The 25,201-nt window shown below is 36.2% G+C and overlaps 3 protein-coding genes across 3 annotated transcripts in view; 2 read left to right on the top strand and 1 right to left on the bottom strand.

The window, feature by feature from the left end:
- The window catches only part of shisa9a (shisa family member 9a), a 736,130-nt gene that overhangs the window by 581,115 nt on the left and 129,814 nt on the right, over positions 1-25,201 (top strand). The gene's annotated exons all lie outside the window — the stretch shown is intronic.
- LOC143710121 (uncharacterized) lies at positions 6,094-14,030 on the top strand. Its single transcript, XM_077201075.1, has 7 exons — positions 6,094-6,433; positions 10,353-10,503; positions 10,871-11,002; positions 11,285-11,380; positions 11,491-11,532; positions 11,673-11,814; positions 12,930-14,030. Exons 2-7 carry the CDS (start codon positions 10,365-10,367, stop codon positions 13,036-13,038), a joined length of 660 nt encoding a protein of 219 aa, XP_077057190.1. The 5' UTR covers positions 6,094-6,433; positions 10,353-10,364; the 3' UTR covers positions 13,039-14,030.
- The window catches only part of mrtfba (myocardin related transcription factor Ba), a 32,337-nt gene continuing 24,011 nt past the window's right edge, over positions 16,876-25,201 (bottom strand). The window contains exons 11-16 of the mRNA XM_077201127.1: positions 23,582-24,361; positions 23,368-23,487; positions 21,684-21,851; positions 21,485-21,598; positions 19,422-19,482; positions 16,876-18,380 (exon numbers count right to left, since the gene is read on the bottom strand). Of these exons, the coding sequence (XP_077057242.1) occupies positions 17,887-18,380; positions 19,422-19,482; positions 21,485-21,598; positions 21,684-21,851; positions 23,368-23,487; positions 23,582-24,361 (1,737 nt within the window). The 3' untranslated portion in view covers positions 16,876-17,886. The remainder of the gene's footprint in view (positions 18,381-19,421; positions 19,483-21,484; positions 21,599-21,683; positions 21,852-23,367; positions 23,488-23,581; positions 24,362-25,201) is intronic.

The following is a 25,201-nucleotide window of genomic DNA, read 5'->3' as shown; positions in this document are numbered from 1 at the left end:
TTCAGTGCGAAATTCAAGCAAGTCTTTAGGTCATTACGTCACATCTGTACACATAAAGAAGGTGTCTCGGCTAGTAGGCTATATTGCAGCTGTGTCCCAATTCAGGGGCTGCATCCTCCGAAGGCCGCATTGAAGGCCGATTGCTTCCCAGCGGCGCGACGAAGGCTGGCCCTCCCAATCTTAGGATCCTTCTAATGCGGCCTACTGTTAGTGTTGCCAAGTCCGAGGTTTTCCCGCAGAATTGGGATACTTTTAAGTTGTTGCCTCGGGTAAACCTTTTTTCCGCTGGTTGATTTCCATCCCCGTAAGTGCGATTTCGACGCTCCAACACCCCCAAAACATCCCTCAGACGTGCAATCCAGTGGATAATTCAGCCGCCCGATGGAGAAGAGCCGCTGGGATTTTTGGGCTACTTTTGTTGCACAGACCTGGCAACCCTGCCTACCGTCCTTCTTTCACCGGGCCGGGAAGGATAGAACGAGGAAATAAACTTTTGGTTATGTGAATCAAAATTTGTAAATTAAACAATCGTATACATTATTTTTTTGTAAGTTATAATTTGTAAATGAAACAAAAAAATATCTGTGCATTGTTTATTTTTTGTCATGTCTTAAAAAAACTTAAAAAAAAGTTTAAATTAACAGTAAACATAAAACAGATTGGAAGAAAACTTTTTTTTTGTAGACTTTTATTGAGCTGAGTAGGAGGTCCTGGTGGGTCCAGGTCCACGAGACCCTGGTAAGGCCTCTGCCGGTGGGACATCATCTGGGATGAATGCATATTTCCACTGTCCACCAAAAGGTTTGTAGGGCTGACTCAGGAGTGGGCTGTCATGTCACTGAGATGCTCTCAGAAAGAGGGAAGAAAATTAAGAATAATTAACTCACTTACTCAAAAATCAAACCATATAATATTTTAACATGCAAAACCCCTCTATGAGCTGAACTCTGCAGGACAGAAGCCCTACAGGACCGGACGTTACCTATCCCTGATCTATAAGACATATTTTTTAGTGTTTTTATTATATACAGATCATATTTTTTAAAACATTATCTAATATCAAAATTTAATATCTATGTGTAAAAAGTCAGTTTTTCATAAAAAGTACAATATTTGCCTCTGAGATTAAGTGGAGTTGAATAACAATCTAAAGTACTTCAAATTTATACTTTAATCCAGAGTAAATTTATGTCATTACATTCCACCACTGGTTATTTGGAAAATGAAACTAACAAAATCTATTGTCACATTAACAAATTGTTGCTAGGTGTGTCCCGGGAGTTCAATACAATGGGACGGTCTGGTTTTGTCTCCTAGCAACTGGTGACAGCCGTTGTGACGAGCGGCAGTAACATTTGTACTGAACTTAATATATAAAACTTTATAAAAGTACATATATATATACGGTATATATATATATCTTGGCGTGCACCTGAGACGCATCTCTCTGTAGGCAAGGGCGTGGTTAGCTGGTACCCTCTGACGTCAGAGGGTATCACAACTTCCAATAGGAAAATTCAACTGCAGTAGCCACCGTTCAACCTGAAGAGGGCAGCACTCAGATGTTTTTACACCATTTACACATTTTACATTTACACCTATTGTAGAATTAAAACACTTTAAACCCAAATGTCAAAAAATGTACTCGAATCAATGAACAGCATTTATGAAGCTCCATTCTTACAGATCATTAACTAAAAAAAGTTGTTTTAGTGTTTAGTTACCCTTCAAACAAGTCTCGGTGCGTAGCCTACACCCCAATACCAACGCTATCTCACGACCAATTCATACGAATTTGTACGAGTGATTAAAAAGTGGCTAATTCGTATGAATTCGTACGACCTCACTCGTACGAATTTGTACGATTTGTTTGAACCCACGTGATGGGTAGGTTTAGGGGCGGGGTCAGGGGTAGGTAATTTGTACAAATTCATACGAATTGGGCAACTCGTAAAATATGTACGATTTAGTAAAAATCCACATCGTAAAATTCGTACGAATTGCCGTGAGATCCGGCTGCGAATACATATTAAATGTAGTCACACAATGCTGATGTTGTTAACATTAACAATTTGAGAACAAAGTATAATTTGCATGGTTTGACGTAAAATGATAAGCGATCGTTAGATTTAATCAGTGCGATTTACTGCAATGCTTTTTTGAAAGTTCTTATGTTGGTCATAGTTCCAAAACGTAGAATCTGTGATTCCGAATGACAGTATCCACACTGGCGCGTTGACTGACAGCCGCACATTCTCCTCAAAACATTAATTAATCTGCGCTGTGCCGTGCCGAGTTACCCTGGAAATCTAGAGTCCTCGCGAGAGCACAATTTGAATTTGCTCAGCGGGTCACTCTGGCATTGAGTAATGATCCTCATTAACTATGCCCTTGTAGCCGAGCTGCACCAATCACATCGAGGTATCTGATATAGGCGGGCCAGAGGCAAAGAGTATAGAAGTAAGTTCTTCTATACTCTTTGCCAGAGGGGAGCTAAACAGATGACGACAGTGCTGCGACGTCGAAGTCATTAGTAAATATTGCAAGATGGTTATGGATGAACACCAGTTGTTTGGCCGCTACAATAAACGAGTTAGACTTGGCTTTTTATCTAAAAGAGGAACAGAAGACGGTGCTCGAATCGTTCCTTTGCAAGAAGGATATTTTTGCTGTTTTGCCGACCGGATATGGCAAGAGTCTAATCTACCAGTTAGCTCCACTGGTAGCTGAGCGTATGGGGCTTAGCGAAAACCCACTGGTGGTTGTGGTCTCGCCCTTGATCGCCGTTATGGAGGACCAGGTGAAAGAGGCGAAGAAATTCAGTCTTTCGGCCCTGCAACTTGGCGACCCTGAAGAGGAACAGATCCGAAGCGAGCAATGCCAGATAGCATTCGGCAGTCCCGAGTCCTGGCTGTTAAAAAAGAAGTGGCGAGATATGTTAGCGAATAAGGTCTACCGGGACAACCTCATTGGGATTGTGGTGGCTAAGGTTCATCTCATTTACAAATAGGAAGAGTAATTTGGTAAACTTCCTCTAATGAAAAAGTAAGCTATTCAATAGTAATACAGTAGCTTAATTTGAACAGGACGATGCTGCTAGCTGCAACCTGTTATGCCATAAAGGCTAAGTGCTAAAAACTTTACTCTGGCTAAAGTGAAATCACAGTATGCTGAAATTCAGATTGCTCTTTAATGAACTACATTCTGTTATCAGTGTTACCCCACTGATTACTTAAGCAATATAGCCTAGTGCCTATAAGCGTGGGGTTGGTAACTCTGATGTAGGTCTGAGACTTCTTACTCACGTTGCAGATGAATGAAATGCTAGCGTCCATCCACATATTTTTTAATAGAACGAAGTTAATGAATAGTTTGATTGGACGTAATTGTTTTAGGAAGTTGATTGTGCTTTCGTAATTATTTAGTTGTTTATTTATCTTGTCACATTGGTTATGTTATAAAATTCAAATCTACTCTTATTGTTCACTAGGGCAAAGACTGATAAAGGGGATACGGCCTTCAGGGAAAAGTCGTCCTGTGTGTAATATACATTGTTGAACAAAACGTTAAAGTATAGTCAAGTTATGTCTACCACAGGCTTTATTTTACACATAAATAAATAAATAAAAACTTTATAAAACTCCAAAGGAAAAGCGCGAAGGAACCAGCATTATTGGGTAAAACGGCTTCTCGGACAAGAAAAAATAGGGCGGGACTTGATTTTGTAAATTCCTAAATTCAGTCTGTTCATCATATAAAGCGATTCGTGTCTCTTCAGAAAATTTTGGACTATAACACTCAATTCATATGGTTTAGTTTTACAATCGATCTCTTTATGAATTTTCGAAGCATCAAAGTGGTAGTTGCCTAGCTGTCAACGTAGGGACAGAAAGCTCTCAAACTTCATCAAAGATCTTCATTTGTGTTCCAAAGATGAACAAAAGTCTTACGGGTTTGCATTGACTTGAGGGTGAGTAATTAACGAAAGAATTTTCATTTTTGAGTGAACAATCACTTTAAGCCTAATCCCAAAATAAAATGCAGCTTACACTATAACACGTCAGTGCCATTGTTTTGTCTCAAGATTAATTTTACCTAAGGCCTACTCCTGCCTTAATCTAAATCCTGTTTGTGAAGCCAGACAGAATAAAGGCTGCAACAACTTTGAGCAGTGCAACAATATTTGCATAATTTCTTTCTGTTCCTTTGCTCACTGTTTTAGTCCCCCTTGCCCCTCCCACCCCACTTCATCCCATTGCCTGTTCAAGCACCACCCCCCATACCCACCCCTGGTGATGTCATCATCCTAGATCACGTTTAGCACATGTGCCTGCAGCAGAGGTCTGTCTGTGACATATTATGCAATTCTATAGATAGAACAGAGAAAGAGAGTTGAAATAATGTGATAGATCAGAGGATAATAGAGCAAAATGAAGAGAAATGGAGGTGGGGAGGAGGTTTGGACTGAGGGAGAAGGAAGGGTTATACAGGGGTTTGCAGTGCCGTATCATGTGTCAGGCCTTTCATTCCCAATCACCACTCACGGCTCAACTCCAGAAGTGGATATTGATGTTTCGCAGACATGTACAGCACCATTGACAGCACCAATGGACACATGTTTGGACACACACACACACACACACACACACACACACACACACACACACACACACACACACACACACACACACACACACACACACACACACACACACACACACACACACACACACCCACACACTCATCAACGGACTTAACAATGACTCCAACATTGGGAATACATAATTTAATAATTTACTACCTTTCAATTCAGATCGATTCGCCTACTAGAAATATCCTCAACATTTTAATTTATATCCTCAACAGGGTTACTATTGTTAAAACTACCACTAAAACCATACAAACCCCCCCCCCCCACAAACAAACACATTTTCATTACTTTGAATCAAATAAACATGTAGGCTACTGAAAGCAAACAAACAACATTTCTTATACGTTTAAAGTTGAAGTAAGCCTAAAATAACTAAAACTAAATAAAAACTAAAACTTAACGTAAAATTTTAGCTAAAATGAAAACCGAAAACATTAAAAAAAATACAAAATATTTACAAAAACTATTAGTATATAAATAATACTAATCATAATAATTAAATTCACTTAATATAATATTATTAATAGGACTGCATTGACACCATTGTATGAGAACTGAACTGAACTGAGCTGGACGATGACAGCATTGTATTTTTCAGTGTTGATGTATAGATGAATTAACTAAACTATTAACTAATGATTTTTAACATGGAAATGAATCAACATCAACTGACATCCGCTGGACAATTACACTGTTTTCTTCTAGAGCTTCTGTACAGCCGAAACAAACTTTGTTGCATTATTTTCCTGTTATCACTGTCTGTAAACATGTGTATTGTAAAAAGCGCTATAGAAATATAGATGACTTGACAAAAATAACACTGCTTTAGACACATTTCTCTAAGATGGTCTAGTGAATCTGTCAAAACAATCAATATCCACTAAAGCAGATTGTATTTGTATATGGATTTCACTTATTTTCATTCTAATTCTTCAAGTTCACATTCAAAACCAAATTTGCAAATTCAAATGATATCAGCAGTCCAGAACAGCTCTCCCACCACAGCGTTTACTCTGTCACTGTGAAAGTCTGACCTCTACAGGTGACCGACAGGAAAGAATGAATCAAGTCTTTATTTTAGTCAACTTCTTCTGGAACACTTTTCAATGAAGTGTGTCCTAATGAAAGGTAACAAAATGTCACTTACAAAACACCTGAAATAAAATGTAAAAATGAAACAATAATTTATGTTATGACCTGAAAATAAATGATGTGCTCATGCTTTTTCATGGGTTTCCTCATCAATTAAAATGCTTTAAACCAGACACAATCAAACAAACATATACTGTACATGTATAAGGAAGAGCATGTTCATGTTACAATTTAACAACCATACACATACAAACCAGTTTACAGTGAGAACGTCACCCCTTACTGCAAATTTGATTATGAAAATTCATTCAAACCATTATGAAAATCATATTGTGGCTTGTTTAGCTCTCACAACAGAAACGGTGAAGGATAGGTGAATATTATCTGAACGATTGGATTGTCATTTACTGTGAAGCTTTCTGCAATATTTTATGATTATTCATTTTATTTTTGTTATTTATGTCATCTGATATTATGACCGACATTCACACCAGTATGAGAATGAAGGCATAAGGAGTCATGGGGAAATATTCAAAGACTGCAAAATACTCCAGCATAAGGAGAACTGCTGAAGAAGGACTGCGAGAGGAATAAAAAAAATTGAGAAATCTTCTTCAAAACTGTCAACATTTCCAGGACTGGAGCTGGACTGTGACTCGCCAAACAAACACAACATCCTATTGCCTACAGGTAATGTGATGTGTCCAACATTTATATATTAAACCGTTTTCAATTTATGATCAATGTTTTTTATTTATTATTTAAATGTGCTTATGTCCATTATAAACGGTGCCTGATACACTGAAAACTGAACATGAAATATATACACATACTGTTTGTACAATGTAAAGACGCATACAAATGCCTAAACATCTTGTTGCTTTACAAAAAATTGAAAATCTACATCAATATCTAATCGTTTTTTCCCCATGCTTTTGGATTGTTTAAAATTCAGTGCAACATGTAAACAATATAGATATTCACTTTTCAATTTAAGAATGTGCATTTATATTATTTAAGTAACAGATTTCGTAAAAATGTTTATTTGACAATTTCCTCACAAAATGTTCTAATTTTATCTAAAAAGATTTTTTTTTTAAATCTGTCTGCTAGCTGCAGGTTTAATGGGACATTGACATTTCTGGTAAGCATGATTGTGATCAACAGAACCTCAATAGACTAAAAATGTCAACAGTGTATTACACACAAGATCAAAATGTTGATTGCATATTTTTGGCCTTTACTGTGTACATTCTAGAGCAGCAGAGAAGTTTGCTTATTTGGGTGGACAATGATGAAAGAGCCTGGGTTGCATACCTCAAAAAAGGATGTATATCACACAGCTGCAAATAGAAATTCAATAGAGTTTGGCCAGGAAATGTTTGTGGCATATTTGTTTGGCAAAAGCAAATGTTCACTGAATAAAATATCACTTTAGTTTCCTAAATCTTGTAAGCTGTATGTGAATAGTTAAATATATATTTAATTTTACTATCACTATCACACCTGAGACAGTAATATTTAACAAACCAGAGGTTATATTTTTGACATTTTAGTATTAATATTAATATTAAAGTCTATCACAAAACAATTATGTATTATTTAAATAAATAAAATGGAGGGGGGGGGGATCTTGTCACCTTAATGAGTTTAGAGAACTTGTTGACTGCTTTTATTTACTGTACGGCACAATTTATATTGATATAAATACAAAAAAATTCCGACATTTAAGCAGATCAAATATTTTTAAGATCATAAATTCAGACAAGTGTGTGAAAATGTGTGGATTTCTTCATTAGGGATGGATCTCCTTATGATCTGGACAAGGCACCATGGTTCGAAACGCACGTGATTCTTGGGTTAATTTCCAAGTTTAACCATCATAGTGTGAAAGTTTATCATTTGCTCCTGGTTTAGGTCCATTCAAGCAATTTAAAACCATTGGAGCTCAAGAAGACGTGAAAGAAAACTAATTTCGGAACTCAGAATTCGGTATTCTTCCGCTTCTATTTCTGCTTGAAGGACACATACACGCAAAATAATATTAAAATACCTGTCTCAGCAAGTATCCTTGTAAACACAGTCACATATGGCTTACAAGAAACGTAAACAAATGAGAAAGAAATGGATGCGTATCAATATATTGGATTAAGAGCTTTAGCTCTTAAAGTGATAGCAGCCTAATCAACCTGCTGCTGTCTGTCACTAATGTTAATCAAACAACAAAATACAAAGAGAAAAGCACTTTTGTTGCTTTAACAAATATTTATTTAATACAGTGAAGACTATGCAGTGTTATTTTACATTTTATTATTCAATGAATACTGTTAGACTGTTAAAGCTGCAGTAGGGAGTTTTGAAAAAATGTTGACTTAGCCTGAAAATTTGAACAAGCACAACTTACAGGTCCAACCCCCTTGCTCTCTGCTACGCTACAGGCCTCCCTCCACAGCTCCTCCCCCACAGCGGAGCCTGCCGTGAGCGCGCAGGCTGGTAAGCAGGACCACCGATGACGGCGGATTATAAACAGTTGTGCAGCATTCACTAATAGGGACGAAACATCAACAATATGCTTTACATTGACTATGGCCTGCCCATACTTTGACTACAAACTTGGTCCTCAAATCATTATGTATTTTGCAATACATGTAACTTTATAACATTGCACTCTTTCTATAAGTTATAAATAGCTAGTAAGATAACGTTAAAGGATTAGTTCACTTGTAAAAAAATCTTGCTGATAATTTACTCACCCCCATGTCATCCAAGATGTCCATGTCTCTTTCTTCAGTCGAAAAGAAATTAAGGTTTTTGATGAAAACATTCCAGGCTTTTTCTCCATATAATGGACTTCAATAGGACACAAGCGTTTCAAGGACCAAATGACAGTTTCAGTGCAGCTTCAAAGGGCTTTATATGATACCAGACGATGAATAAGGGTCTTATCTAGCGAAACGATCGGTCATTTCAAAAATAAATAAAAAACTTTAAGTTTTATAAGCACAAATGCTCGCCTTGCTCTGTTCTGTGATGCACGTTTGTGATCCTGTTCGAACTCGTTCATCAAAATGAACAAATCTTTTTTCGAGTCATTTCGTTCGTTGAATGAACGAAATGACTCGAAAAAAGATTCGTTCATTTGGATGCATGAGTTCGAACAGGAGAGTCACGAAAGACGGTACGCGCTCGCGCTGTGCAAGAGAGGGGTGATCAGCGCGTACACGAGTGTAATTGACACTTCTAAGACATTCCTCCTGGCTCTGATTGGTTGTTTCTGACCGGGAGCGGTGTATTTCTGCAAATGGCAATAGGACCACAGGGAGGAGCCAGAGGAGCTTGATTTTTTCACAGATTATCTGTCTCATATTCTACTGTCACGACATAATGACTTTTTAACACATATTTGTTTACAAAAGTTACCTACTGGAGCTTTAAAAGACTGTTAATATGTTTATTTCATTTGTATCTTTGCTCTATTGCATTTATCTAATGGTTGTACTTTGCTTTTTATTTTTAACACAGACGCACTCCACTACAAAATCACCTCAATCATTCTAGAATGATTAATTCTTTCCATATAGAGCTTTTCCAATTATCTTTTCCAATTATCCAATTATCAAACACAATCTGACTTACTAATACACACAAACAGACATTGGGTGATTATTCACAGTACAGTGTGGAGAAAGTAGTGAACCAAAAGTAACCTCCAAAAGGTCAATTAGAGTAAATTAAGGAGATGAGATTGCAAGTGTTGGTCACACAGGTGCCCTGCCATTTAAATAAAGGCACAAAAAATGGTTACTAATAAATCTGTTCTCAAGAAAGATTGGCTAGTGCTTACCCACAGAACCCTAAAAGAGAAAGCTAAAAAAGCGTTTCTAAAGATCTGGGATTTCATAAATCCCTGTCTACAAATGTGGAAAATTCTGGACTATTGCTTCTCTACCTAGGATTGGGAATCCTGAAAAGATCACTAAGAACACAATGAACAATCCTGAAAGAGGTGAGAAAGAATCCAAGGACAACAGCAAAAGACCTCTACAAACTGCTATAGTCATTGTTCATGTCTCCAACATCAGAAAAAACACTGAATTAAAAAATGCTGTTTATGAAAGGACAACACACAGGACACATACCATTGAAGTCTAAAGCAGGTGTGTCTCAAGTTTGGCACCTGGATATTCCACAGTTCTTCTGGGAAAATGATCTTTGACCTGCTGAGATGAAAGCTGAACTTTTTGACAAAAATACACAACCATTTTTTTTAGTGAAAAAAAGAGTTTGTGGAGGATTTTCTGCTGAAGGAGGATCCACAAGTTACTAAATTCAAGGGTTCACTTACTTCACAATTGTGTTAATAGTTTAGTCAGATTGTGTTTGTCAACAAGCGTGACTTAAATTAAAATCAGACTACATTATTTTTTTTGAGTAAACAACGCAGAAATCCAGATCATTTTAAATGGCTTGGCTTGCTAACCTATTATTGCGGCTGCAAGTCCACAAACGGCTGCAAATGAAGAACAGTTGGACTCTGTGGTTTTTCCCTTATGTCAAAATGTAAATATGTACAAATTAGTCTGTAAAAGCAATATAATTTGGCCTGTAGGGAGGCAATACTATGACCGCAGTGCTGCCACAGGGTTCTGAACAGGATGAAGAAACCACAGACCTGTGGAACATCCTCTTCAGACGACAACACCTCCAAAACCGGCTTCAGTTTCTACAGGAGATCCAAAAAAGGAACACCAAAATAGAAGGTAACTCTTTAGAAGGAATGTTGATGATGAAGAAATGACTGACCATTAAATAATTGCAATAAATTGTACCTTGATTAGTTTGATCAATGGGAACATTACTGGAGGTAAAACCACTCAGTCGCCTCAAAGACTTCAGAAATTGGAACAGCAACATGTGGCTTTTCCTCTGCGCAATAAAACATGCAAACAATGGAGTGCAATTACTCTTTCTCTCTTAATACTAAAGGAGCTGCACCTTTGCCAGGCAACGAGCATTCAATTTGCAATGAATTCACTCTTTTCGTTCATCTTCATGCTTACATTTGACTAGTTAGTAAAAACAATAATTTGGTTGTTTTACATATTTATTTATTTATTTTGCTTTTAGGAAACCTTGCAAACGAAGAGGGCCCTTCAGAACTGGACAAAATAGAGGAGGAGTTGGAGTTACTGGAGCAAAAAGAGAAGGATCTTATTCAGAAAAAAAGCCAATGTTTCAATACACAGTTCACAGACAAAGGCATGTGTCTCAGATCATTAAAAATCAAGTAAAAAACAGAAAGGCAGAAACATGCTTGTGCAAAATCTCATGATTTCTCATATTCATATACATATTCAGAACATTGGACATCTTAATTAAACAATATGCTTTAATGAAAAGAAAAAAAAATAGGTACACTAGAACACATAAAGCATTATGTTTTGTAATACTATTTCTTTTATGGAACATTTACAGTCATTAGTATGCAAATGTAACGTTATTTATCTTGTGTTATCTTGTATGGTATACTCTCTGTGACAGATCCCATTCAAGCTCCAGTCCAAGGACTCTACATTCTTCCTGTTTCTCCAGCAGAAATTATTTATCCTGTCATTGCTCTGCAAGAGGAAAAAACAGGTTAAATAATATGTTGCACATGTAACATGAATTATTATGTATGATATACTCCCTTTGTCAGATGGAAAAGCTCCACAATCCACAAACTATTCTTACCATTTCACCTACAGGAACCATTTCCTCTATCAATGCTCTGCAAGAAGAAAACACAGGTAAGATAACACATTTATGTTGCACAACCTTCACAACTGACACATTGCAGGGCAAATACCTCTTGACAGATGTCTTGGATTGAGATGGCTATAGAATTTGTTTGCATATGATGAATAAATAAGGTGCTTCGCCTTCCCAGAGACCGCAGTAAACCTTGACGAAGTCACAATGTCCCCTGCCAGAGTGAAATGCCCCTCTTGCCATAAGACTGTCACCACTGAGATTCGCTATAAAGTGGGCAGCAATGCCTTCCTCTTTTGCTGTCTCTTGTCTGTGGTTGGGTGAGTACTCTACAATGAAGAATCAGTCACTGACCGAGCAAGAGCGCTGTTGTTCCGCATATAGCAAGTAATAACAGTCGTGTTGATATTCAGACTAACAGCACGATTGCGAATGTAATATTGGTTTAATGTAAGTGTACAATAAAAAATAAATGAAGGTTATAACAAAGGTAGCTGTCTATTTTTGCTCCGTCAATGGAAATAGTCAGACGGGGGAAAGAAAACACAGCAGGAGTAAACGTTGTGCATCGCCGACGCAGAGCAACACAAACAGGCTGGATTAATGTTTTTATCAAAATCGAGTGGTTGATTCAACGACTCATTAATAAAGACTGTCACTTAAAGGAATAGTTCACCCAAAAAGGAAAATTCTGCCATCACTTCTGTCTTACTTTCTCCTGTGGAACACAAAAGAAAACATTTTTAAAAAATCTGTGTAACTATAAACATTTTTTTTTTAAAACAGACATTTATTAAAATAATGTTTCACAGAATGAAGTTATTCAAAGAGATTTATAAAGACATGAGGGTGAGTAAATGATGCCATAATTTTCATTTTTTTCACTATTCCTTTAATTTGTTGCTGAATGAATCAGTTTTTTTTTTTAACAAATCGATTTGACGAATGATTCAAAGACTCATTTGTCACCACTTACTTATGTATCAATGTAACCAGCAGAAAGAATCATGAAAAATCCCCATCACTGATGATGGACAGACTGACAGTCGGTCTGTAACGCAAACATAGACAAGCAGAGTGATACAAAATAAAATGTCAGTACATTTTTTAAAGCTATTGAAGCCTTGTTTACTGTAATCAGATGACTTTTGCAGTTTGATACAAGCTCCTAACACTGATCTGGCTCCGAACCAGTAGTTTGAAACACTAACTGGGTTAATCTGATTCAAGAACCAGTACTCTTGTTATTATTCCTCACATGTACATGTTGTTTTGTTCATTATTGAATAACTGTTCTTTATTATTCAATGAGTTCCTCTCTAGTGAATCTGCTAAGCAGGCAATTTAACTACATAAAACAGATGAACAAAATCTATTTCTACAATGCCAGACAGTAAAGAACATTTTCATTGTCATTTTTTTGTTTTTTGTACAGGTGTCTGGCAGGATGTTGCCTGATCCCCTTCTGTATGGATCGCTTCAAAGATGTCGCCCACATTTGTCCGTCCTGCCACAAAGACATCTGTGCAGTAAATAGGTTTTGAGCCTAATGTTCCTGATCTGTGAAGACATCAGAAGAGCCTGAGAACAAGACACTATCAAGGCTGTTTGAGCGTGTTTTTCAGAGAAAGGGATTGTTATCTCTATTCTATCGACAGAATGGTTTGGGAAGTCAATGTAGGCTTTGAGATGTGGTGAAACTATATACAAATGAATTCAACAGTAGTCAAGCATTTAATAACTGTGCTAATGGCCACCAGTCATTTGTATTAACCTCTTCCAATAGACATGCTTTTTGGGTGATATAGTCAGCCATGAGTAGTTATGGAAATACACAAATCATGTAGCATATTGGCTCATTTTGAGTCGGATATGACCAAATCAGTGGTTATTATTAACCATGCAAGACTCACTCCTAAAAGATTGAATCAGAGTTGTTTGCTATTATACAGTTGAATGGGTAAAACTTAGTCGCACTAAGTTTTACCCATTCAACTGTATAATAGCAAACAACTCTGATTCAATCTTATAGCTTTAACCAGTTGAAAAGATTAATTAACCAATTGAACGTCACTATCATGCCTTTGAGTAGGTCTTTGTTTCTTCATTTAAATCTTTTTTAAATGAAGTGCATTAAAAGTTTCCCCAAAATTAAAATACCAATATTTGAAATATATACAGGCATGAACAATGTGGACAGTAACAATGATCTGGATAACAATCCAAGCCCTTGAGACATTAGATGTTTATCAATCCAATGTCTTTATTAACAGCATAATATATTCAAATTGAAATGGTCAGGTTTGAGGGACATTTGTGATTCTCTTAATATAGCACTAGTTTTCATTCATGTATAGTCAGGTAAATGAGCCTTAAGGACATATATAGGAAATATATTGTATTAAAAGTCACTATTATTGTACATGAAACTTTCTAATATATCCTAAGAGTCCTATTACAATTTGAAAAGATGTGTCATAGCCTATATATTCAGAATAGAAAAACATCTTATGGCAAATAAACAATAACAGACACAGTTTCTGCATGTCATTCCTCTGATATATTTAAGAGACTCTAAAACATCATTTATGACAGTATTTTCACAATACATACATTTCCATTGACACGTGATGGCGTATATACTCGTATCTTTAAAACTATTCACAAAATATAGCTCATGGATGCGCCAGACATGTATAAAAATATGTATTACATCCATTAAAATATATACACAATGTGCAAAACGTATGGCATACAAATGATGATTGATCTCCCGCTTTGGAAGATGTTTAAAGGCGGCGGGAAATATCGCCCAGTGTCATCTCCATTGATACATAATATACATTTAATATTTGATAAAGAGCTTGACATCTAGATGAGTCCAGCAGACGTTGTTGAAAATGAGGAAGTAGGAATCCTAAATCAACATGAAGCTTGACAGGAGCTGATCTTTGACATCCTAAATCGCAAAAACACAAGCCACGGGTTTCTAGATCTCAGCCACAACAGGCGTCAATGCAAACAGATGATGTAAAACTGAAGAGATGCTCTGATATCTCATCTACTGCATATACTGTATACAATACAGCACTGTATATAAAATGCAAGTTATTGCTTTACTCTCCAACTGCACTATTAAACAGAAGACGGGACACTTGTATTGACTTCATCTAACCTTTTTACAATCAACTAAATTCAATACAGATTCAAAAAAATTCTCCAAGAAAAATCGAAAACCACCTACAATAACGTAAAAAAGTTTGGGATCAGTAAGATTTTTCAAAGAGGTATCCTCTGCTCATTCATTTGTTTAAACAGCCTTTACTGTAATAATATTTCAAAATATTACTATTTTAAATCACCTGTGATGGCAAAGCTGAATTTTCAGCAGCATTACTCCAGTCTTCAGTGTCAACGATCCTTCAGAATATGCTAATCATTCTAATATGCTGATCTGGTATAATTATCAAAGTTAAAAACAGGTGTGCTGATTAATATTTTTGAGGAAACCTTGATAAATTGTTTCAGGATTCTTCGATGAGCAGAAAGTTCAAAAGAACAGCACTTATTTGACATTTTTTGTAACATTGTAAATGTGATCAATTTAACTCTTGATAAAAAAAAAAACTGACCCCAAACTTATGAAGGTAGTGTCTACATCTACATGAAATGGCATATTTGGCCTCTTTGGTCATTCGATCCATCAAGTTTTAATCCCACAAAAAGCTATATAACACAAGAGGCATCACATGATGGAAACCTAGCAAGGTCAGTATATCCTATTCTTTCTCCTTCACTTGCTTTTCAGAATAATAGTATGACAGGGTACATAAAAAAAATTGCACTAGGCTGCATTATAACAGCAGTCAGTAATGCCAAAAACGCCTCTGAACAGTCAAACACATGCATTATTTCTTTTTGGATTAAATTTGTCCTCATAGCTACACAGAGCAGTGAATGATTATACTAGTTGAGACTAGTATTTGGCATTTTTTCGTCCCTGGAGAGGCCACAATTTGGACAGTATGCAGAGCAAACAGTACAAAGCCTTAAAAACAAAGCAGTTGGGCATCGATAATCGTAATCGCGTAAAACTGAAGCTTTTTTTCTTTTATAAGAGCTCACCTGTGTGGTTGATATAACTGTGATGAGCAGTTCATCACTGCAGCAGGGAAGTGCTTATATACAAATAACATGTATAACTGAAACCCCCTTTGGATAAAAAAAACTCGCTTCACATCTGAGAGAGGCGAGTTCAAAGCCAGTGGACACGTATTGCCTTGCTGAATGGAAAGGAGTCACGTCAGAGCAGGATATATTCATATGAATAAAAACATGAGGATTTTCCATGAGGTGGCTGACAACATCATAAAAAGAAAAGCATAGATAAAAACAGAAAGGGCTAAACAGAAGAAAAACGAGAGGAGGTTTCTCTGAAAGATTTCAAATCAATTTGAATATTCACATGCTGCCAAGATATTTGCAAATATATATATATATATATATATATATATACATAATGTTCATTTACACAGATTTCATTTGGATGGTCTTATTTCGAACAGTATAACAAGCAGTAAAACAGACAGAGACACTCGAGCATACAAACACATGCACCCACACACAGATATTTACTACAAGAACCTGACAAAACAAGCCTGCTAAAAATGTCAGAACAATGAAAGCAGACAAATCTGGATCATTTTGTTCTCAGACTCCCTCAACAAACTAATTATTAAGCTGCCAGTGACATTTAACATGCAGTCTTACATTGTCTGGTTCGCTTCTGAAACAACCCCAGAGAGCTTTGCGTTTTCAAAACTCCATGTACAGGAGGAATAAACAGTATTTTGTATTTAGAGTCAGTTATCACTTCTGATGGCTTCATTTACATTTCTAAAAGCAGTCTCTCTAACGGAGCTTTGTTCCATGGCATCAAGAATAAGCAAATAACGCCAAATATAGTGACCACTGTGGGAACTGAACTGAGAAAAGTGTTGGAAAAAACAGGAACTTCCTTACAGTATGATGCACCTAAAATCAATTGAGTCGAACACACACACACACTCCACTGAAGTGACGAACAATTACACACAGACACACTTCACAATTCACATACCCACAAATAAGGTGTTGCACATCCAATAAGTCATTTATCTGGTCTGCAGTCAATCATCCTTCAAAAAATGTGATTGTCTTTAAAATTAAATCCCCCAAAAATATATATATACACACACACACATATATATATATATATATATGTATGTGTGTGTGTGTATATATATATATATATATATATATATATATATATATATATATATATATATATATATATATTTTAAATAGATCTTCTACACGACCGTTCAAACCGTTTAGGGTAATTTTTGATGTTTTAAAACAAGGCTACATTTATTTGACCAAAAATACATTAAAAAAGCAATATTGTGATTTTTTTTCATGTCAATATAGTTTATAGTTCTAGTAATATAGTTTAAAATGTAATTTATTATATTTAGCTGAATTTTCAGCAGTGATTACTCCAGTCTTCATTGTCACATACTTCATATATTATTCTAATATGGTGACTTGATGCATAATAACTTAATATTAGTATTATTGTTATTAATACCTTATTAACATCAATGTTGAAAACAATTATGCTGCTTAATATTTGTGGATTGTGATATATACATTTTTTTTCAGGATTATTTTATGAATAGAAAGTTCAAAGAACAGCATTTTTTTTTTTAAATAGCAATTACTTGGAATATTATAAATGTCTTTGTCAATTTTGATCAATTTAATGCATCCTTGCTGAAACTTTTTTTTTTTTTGAACGGTAGTGTACAGTATACCTGCCACCAAATCTTGCAGTCAGCACTAAAAAGGGGCATTGTTAATAATAATGGCATTGTCGATCAAGGTCATTTTCAATTTTGTGCAAAGAAAAGCAAAGTCTACTGTAATTCCACTGTCTGGAATCCACAGCCTTCCCTTCCTTATAACTAGCCACATTAATAGACTGACCGCAACCAATCTGATGTCAATGGCACATGAATAAAAAACAAAACGAATTAGCAATACAGCAGAATTCAATCTGGCTGAAAGCCTCAGTATGGCACGGCAAAGAGCACATTCAGGACCTAGCCAGCATTACCCACAGGGCTCTTGTGTCTATTCTGATCAAACAAGAGCATTAACGGGAACAAGAACAGATGGTGGACATAGAACCAGCATAAGTGAAGTGTACAACTGAGCTGCAGTCTAGTCACATGAAGCTGCCAGATGTGAACCACTGCCACAAAGATGATCCCTACTTCCCCCACTGTACGCCCAAAGACTAACGGCTTGTTGTGCGAGTGAAAACATAATCGTGTTCGGAGCGATTCCTCTCAGTCCCAGTGCAGCTGCAGATCATGAGTGTCCAGGAATTCAGAGGTGATGCCCAGTGGGTTGAGTCCACCTATGGGCCCGGGCATAGTGATGTCCAGCCACTCCATGTTGTCCAGGCAGGTGTCTTGGAGACTAAAGGACAGGGCGGAGGAGGAAGGCGGAGGCGGGTCGGGGAAACTCAGCTCACACGTGTCCATTGGGGAGTTTGGCTGCTCCAGCATCTGGTTTTGCAGCTCCTCTAACAGGCCCAAAGTCCTCTGCTCCGGCTCTGTGTCCCCAACCAGCGTGCCCTCCAGCAAAGCCTCCAACTGGTTGTCGGAGTCCAGGGAGGCGAGGCTGGGCAGGGGTTCCACCATGAGCGCCGGAGGGGGTGCCATCTGCACCTGGGCGGGCGGTCGGGACAGGGCGGTGTTGATAGGCAGGGTGGTGATGCTGGCCGTGACGGGCATCATCTTAGGCACAGATGGGTCATGTTGACTAAAGGGGGTAATCTCTGCAGAAAACAAAATGGGGTGGAACAAGAATGTTGACATTTTAATTTTTTTTAATTTTTTATAAATATTTAATAGATCATCTCCATCAAACCATTCAAAAGTTTAAGTTCAGTAAGATTTCAAAACGTTTTGGTAACACTTTACAATAAGGTTCATTGGTTAACATTAGTTAATGTATTTACTAACAATGAGCAATACATCTGTTACAGTATTTATTCACCTTTGTTAAAAATACAGCTGTTAATTGTTTGTTCATGTTAGTTCACAGTGCATTAACTAATGTTAACAAATCATTGTTCATTCTTCGTTCATGTAACTAAGGTAGTTAACTAATATTAACCAATGAACCTTATTGTAAAGTGTAACCATCGTTTTTTAAAAGGAGTCAATTCTTTTTGCCCAAGCTGCATTTATTTGACCAAAAATACAAGAAAACGGTAGTTCTTTAAAATATCTAGTTTAAAATATCTGTTTTCTATTTTAATATAGTTTTTGGCAGTGATGGCAAAGCTGAATTTTTAAGAAGCCATTACTCCAGCCTTCAGTGACACATGATCCTTTAAAATTATTTGGTGCTCAAGAAATATTTCTTATTAATTATCCATGTAGAAAACAGTTGTGCTGAATAATATTTTTGTGGAAATTGTGTTCCATTTTTTTCCAGGATTCTTTGATGAATGGAAAGTTCAAAAGAACAGCATTTTTTTTAATAAAAATCTTTTGAACCTTACAAATATCTTTAATGTGACTTTTAACGCATCCTTTAATGTCACTGAATAACAAATCTGAATTCCTTCCCAAAAAAATATTATTCAAACTTTTTAATGGTAGTCTATTTGGCACTGAATCTTGGAGACTTCAGGCTGTTACGGCGCTGATAAGGGGGCTTCTGGGAAATGTAGCTGCCTGGACTGCCAAGATGAGTCTGACCTTCTCATTCTTCATACGCACGATAATCAATCGTAAAATAATCTGAATCTGGATTTATAGTGAGAGTTGTGGAGAAATGGAAGTAGTCTGCAACAATATGACAAACTCACCTCCACTTTCTATTAAAATGTCAAAGAGATCATCCATCTGTTGACTTGTCGCTGTGGGAATCTGTGGACCGACAAAAAAATAAAATGACTTTCCAATTCAAGGACAGCACAGAAGAAAGGGCAAACAAATGATTAACTAAATTACAGCAGTAAACAATCGACAAGTACAGTAGTGCGTCTGGTTAACTGCTTAAACTGTCTTAAAGGGACAGTTCTCATTAAATTAATAGTATTACCCTTACCGGCATTAACAGAATTCTTTACAGAAACCATAACGTCATACAATAATATGGTAGTGCACAAGAAAAAACTAAATATGAAAATGAAACAGAACTAAAAGAATATTCAAATAAAATACATTGAGCATGTCAGATCCTTATACTTTGAAACATTTTCATACATATTTTTTCATTTATCTCTTTATCTTAAGTATCTTTCCTCTGTCATTTATTCCTATCCTCCTATATAATATTAATGGTTAAACAAGACCTTAACTCATTCTCATTTCATTCTGACCACTTATTATTTCCTTTCTTCCAAGTAACAGAAAATGAGAGAAATGAGAGCGCAAGACAGCACCAGTCTGATTAGAACTGCTAAATTCAAACCTGCTTTCACACTTTGACTGGTATTGAGCCAGAGAGAGACTCACCTAGCGCTTGGAATATGTCACTGTTCAATATTTTCAACCACATAATGTTAATTTTAGGTTTCAGACATTTGAATACATACAAGTACTAGCAAAAAAAAAGAAAAGAAAATTAAGTATACTTTGTAAAATACACACTGATGTCAATGGAAGCATAAATTCTACAGTAAATAATTGGGGGGGGGGGGGGGGGGGGGGAACCTTGCAAACGTTTGACGTTGTGTTTTGTCAGAAACTTATTGTGAAGGCCAATTATTTGCATGTCTTTTGGGAGGAGTGAGTGAATTTACCTGTTGTAAATCCGACAGACTGCTTCTATTCGTTGAAGTGTAAATTAACATGATGGTCCTGATCAACTAAAATGATCATTATAAATGTGTTTAAAAGAAAAAATACATTTATTTACAAATATTTGAGAATCGTAATATCAGATCTTTCACAATCTAGTCAACAAGTGTGTGAATATTTTGAATAAAAATGAAAAAAATTAATAAAACTGATAAATCAGTCATACAAAGCTATTGTAGCTGCAATGTGTCAAAACTTTAGTCATGTCTTAAAGACAGAACAAAACTGATGTTTTAAAACAGATCTATGCATTCGTATGAATGCAGCCTATTAGACTGTTTATGATGTCATCAATAAAAATTAAACACAAATATTGCTGGGAAATCCTTCATCACCCTCATCTGGAAAACTTTCAGATACTTAAAGCAATATTTGATATTGAAAGGAACTTTTTGTTTATTGCTTATAATGCGTTTCTTTGTTCCTCTTTATTACTTCATATTTGCTTTAAAATAATTATTGAAATTCAATTGTTTTGATTTATTATTCATTTGTAGTTATTTTAAAAAGTACTTGTAATTATATAAGTAATGTAATAAAATCCATACAGTTGATATTCAAATAACCACTCCATAACCATAACCACTAAACCATTCGGTAAAATGAAACAATAATTGTTTCAGAATCGGATCTTGATTCTGAATCAGATTGTGAGGTGCATAAAGATTACCAGCCTTAAAATTAATGTGAAAATGATCATCTTAAAATACTCACGCAGGGGGCTCAGCCAGAATATTTAAAATTTCCGAATGGAAGGGTTAAAAATGGTCAAGCAACCTCCATTGGAACCCTTTGAGATGAACCGACCCTTTTGCGCATGAGTCACATGGCCTACTGTACACAAAGAGTGCTTTTTTTGAATGTTTTGGAGCTTGAAAGTGCCACCATCCCCAAACCATGTATGAAAAACAGAGGATCAGACATTCGCTTAAGAACTCAAGAAAATAATACAGGATTGGAACAACATGAGTTAATCTTTGGCTGAGGTATAAGACTGCCTGCTGAAACAACCAAGTAATCAACACAGTATGTGTACGAGAATGCTAAGATGTGTAGAAAACATCACCTCTGAGACAGCGTGATTCTGTAGGCTGCGGGTCTGTTTGACAGCCTCCTCATAGCGGGGCGGCTCTCTGTTCTTGGGCGTCTGGTTGAAAACTGGGGACTGCTGGATGTAGGTCTGGGAATAAAAAAAGTGAATGAACATTTAAGGCAGAACAGAACAGCAACACACTCAAAATCTCAATAAGAGTAGGATGTGCTACCTTGCTTAGTGGCCCATTGATAAGGGCTGATGGGATGGGGGACGACTGAGGCGAGATCCTGTTCTCTGGGGAACTGCTGAGGAAGCACTGAGGTATCTCCAGGACTGCTGGGTTCTCACTGGTACCGTGCTGGAAACCTGACCTCTCGGCGGTGCTCACAGGCAGAGTCTGTGTGAAGAGTAAACCAATAGGCCATGAGCGTTCGGAAACACCCACTAGCATCATAGAGAGCATATGCTTGGTTTATGTTATAATCTTCTGTCTGCCCTGAATCAAGAGGCTGCTCGGTACAAGAACAAGCCATCTCAGGTCACGTTGGCATGTCTCCGTACTGCACAGCTGTCAGTAAAAATGTTATCAGCTCATCACAACCAATGAGCTCTAGTTACTCTGGTCATCCAGGAATCATGCCAGGTTCACGCACTATGCCAAAGGAATGGGCATCTAGCTGGGAAACCTTAGCATGGTGCACTGTTGCCAGGACAGGCCAATTACAGTAGAGTGAAAGCCTAGAAAGAAATGAGAGCAGTGACTCCCATCCATCTCGCTGATGAATGACTCTGCGGGACAGACAAAAACTAGATGATCCCAGAGCTCACAGATAATGTTCACTTGTTCTGATTGCTCCTGCTGGCACTGATCCTGTTCTCACTCAGGTTCCACAGTCATTCAATACTCTGTTAAAAAACAAACTCTGTAGTGTGGATAAAAGTTGTGATATATTAGCCAAGCTGATTAATTGGCTGACATTTGGTAATTTTGAGATCAACATCACTGGCAACAGTGTCTGCTACTTTTTTTTTATGGTAAGTGGTTTGACAATTTTTTTTTTATATTTTATTTCATTATATAGATATATCTGCTCAATTATACTGAGTAAATAGAGAAGATTCAACCACATTACATTTTGTTCATATGACATATATTAACAATATATAATATAATAATAACCCTTTACAATAAGGTTCATTAGTTAACATTAGGTAATGTATTAACTAACATGAACTAACAATTAACAAAACAATTGTTACAGTATTTAGTAATATTTGTAAATGTTAGTTAATAAAAATAGTTGTTCATTGTTTGCTCATGTTAGTTCACAGTGCATCAACTAACGTTAACCAATACAACCTTCGATTTTAATAATTAATAATATTAGTAAATGTTGAAATTAATAAATGCTGTAGAAGTTCTTGTTCATTCTTAGTTCATGCTAACTAAGGTAGTTGACTGATGTTAACTAATGAACCTTATTGTAAAGTGTTACCAATATAATATAATATAATATAATATAATATAATATAATATAATATAATATAATATAATATAATATAATATAATATAATATAATATAATATAATATAATAAAAATTACTTAGAAAGGGAATCAAATAAAATATAAAAATTACATATACACTTTTAAATGTCACAAACGTTTAAATGTTTGAGGTGTAATGTAATGTAAATGGTGAAATGTAATTTATTCTTCTAATGGAAAAGTTGTGATGCTTAATATTTTTTGTGGAAACTGTGATACACTTTGAATTTACAAATTATATAATTGAAAAAATGTATAATATTAGATAATAATAAATGTATAATATTAGATAATAATAATAATGATCTTATATGTGTTACATTATATATTCTGAAGGAACATTTTTCGTTCAATCATGAGACTGACCTGAACTGAGTGGTTGTGACTGAGCATCTGTTGTGATGTAGGACTCTCTGCTTTGGTGGGCTGTCGCTGGGGGGTCTGAATTAGACCTGTGCCTGATGGAGAAACAGCCTGCAAGACTGGCTACAAAAAAAAAAACATGGAAATTATATTTAGCATTGACATAAGTTTATAAAGTATATAACATATAGAAAGCAGTCTGTATGTATTTTGTTACCTGTAGTTTGACATTAGTGTTGGGCAGCTGGATGGTAGTGGTATTATTTGCCAGGGGCATTGGAAGAAGGATCTGAGTGCCCCCATGTGGAGTGGTTAGCAGTGTCTGAGGCTGCCCAATGACCTGTGGCACCCCTTGGTGGCTGATAATGAACTGACGGAGAGGGGTAGCTGTCACCTGGCTGGGGTGGGCTTCCTCAAGCTTCACCAGAGTTGGTGTAGTGTGTGAACGTGTACAGTTGGGAGGGACAGTGTTTTCTGTTTTGACAGATGCCAACATTGTGGTTGGACTGGAAACATTTTTTGCAGGTGGAATGACTTGTCCACTCCTTTTCTCCACCTCTAGCTGCATCTTCAGTTTCTCCACCAGCTTCTGCTCCTGCTCCAGTTTACGCAGCAGTTCCTTGATCTGTCGCTCCTTTTCGTGTAGTCTCCGGTCCTGCTCCTCGGGAACAGGAGCTGCCTTTACTAAACTATGTTTTTGGGCCTCTGCCTGTCCCTGCATGGATGCGTCTTCTCCGCGACGAAGCTCTGAAGAACCAGGAGACACAGGCGGAGTGGAGCTCGTATTTTCAAGGGGCTGCTGGATGGGGGATAGGCTTGTAGTGGTGCTGGACACCTCCATAGGTGTGCTGCAGGGCTGAGTGTTAGGTCTTTTGCAGTTGTTGGGTGAAGTAGTGACAGGGTTTTCTTGGAAAGGCTTAAGTCGTTCAATGAGGTCCGTTTTTGTTCCCGACACTGGAAGACCACGTAACTTTAATTCCAGTTTCAGCTCTGCCACCTACCAAAATACACCCATTAGTTACACCCAAGTTATTAGCTCTAAAAATATTAGCTCAATACAGAAATGAAGTAATTTTTGGATTACCAAATTTATCACCATATAAACTGTTCAAAATAATCTGAATTCCGCCACACTTAATGAATAAGATGCATATTTACACAAAGACATTAACCAAATGAATAAAATTTTGTATAATGGAAAAGTCATATTACCTTTTAAATTTGTATTAATTATTATTATTAATACATATTTATTGTACTTTTAGTTACTATACACTAACGTTCAAATGTTTGGAGTTAGTAAGCTTTTTTTTAAAAAGAAATTAATACTTTTTTCAGCAGGGTGTATTCAATTTATCAAAAGTAACAGTGAAGACATTTATAATGTTATAAAAAAAATCATATTTCAAATAAATGCTGTTCTGTTAAACATTGCATTCATCGAAATCCTGATAAAACTTAATCACAGTTTCCACAAAAAAACAAAAAACAAAAAAACAACTGTTTTCAACATTGATAATAATAAATGTTTCTTGGGGATCAAATCATAGAAGATGGAGTAATAGATGCTGAAAATTCAAAACATTTTAGCAGCCATTACTCCAGTATTCAGTGTCACATGATCCTTCAGAAATCATTCTAATATGAAATGAAATTTTAAAATATATTAAAATAGAAAACAGTCATTTTAAAATTGTATTAATATTTCACATTATTCCTGTTGTACTGCATTTTTTATTAAATAAATCCAGCCTTGATGAGCATAAGAGACTTCTTTCAAAAGCATTAAAAAAACGTACCAACCTCAAACTTTCTTAACAGTAGTGCTTGTATTATT

The sequence above is a fragment of the Siphateles boraxobius genome, unplaced genomic scaffold, assembly GCF_051911475.1.
Source record: "Siphateles boraxobius isolate OS27281-9 unplaced genomic scaffold, OSU_SipBor_1 46, whole genome shotgun sequence".
Lineage (NCBI taxonomy): Eukaryota > Metazoa > Chordata > Actinopteri > Cypriniformes > Leuciscidae > Siphateles > Siphateles boraxobius.
This window is presented reverse-complemented; position numbering and strand designations above follow the sequence as displayed.

Coding starts and splice junctions, on each gene's coding strand:
- LOC143710121 (XM_077201075.1), top strand. CDS start 10,365: ATGACCGCAGTGCTGCCACAGGGTTCTGAACAGGATGAAGAAACCACA. Junction 10,504..10,870: donor AAGGAACACCAAAATAGAAG/GTAACTCTTTAG, acceptor TTTTGCTTTTAG/GAAACCTTGCAAACGAAGAG. Junction 11,533..11,672: donor TCTGCAAGAAGAAAACACAG/GTAAGATAACAC, acceptor TCGCCTTCCCAG/AGACCGCAGTAAACCTTGAC.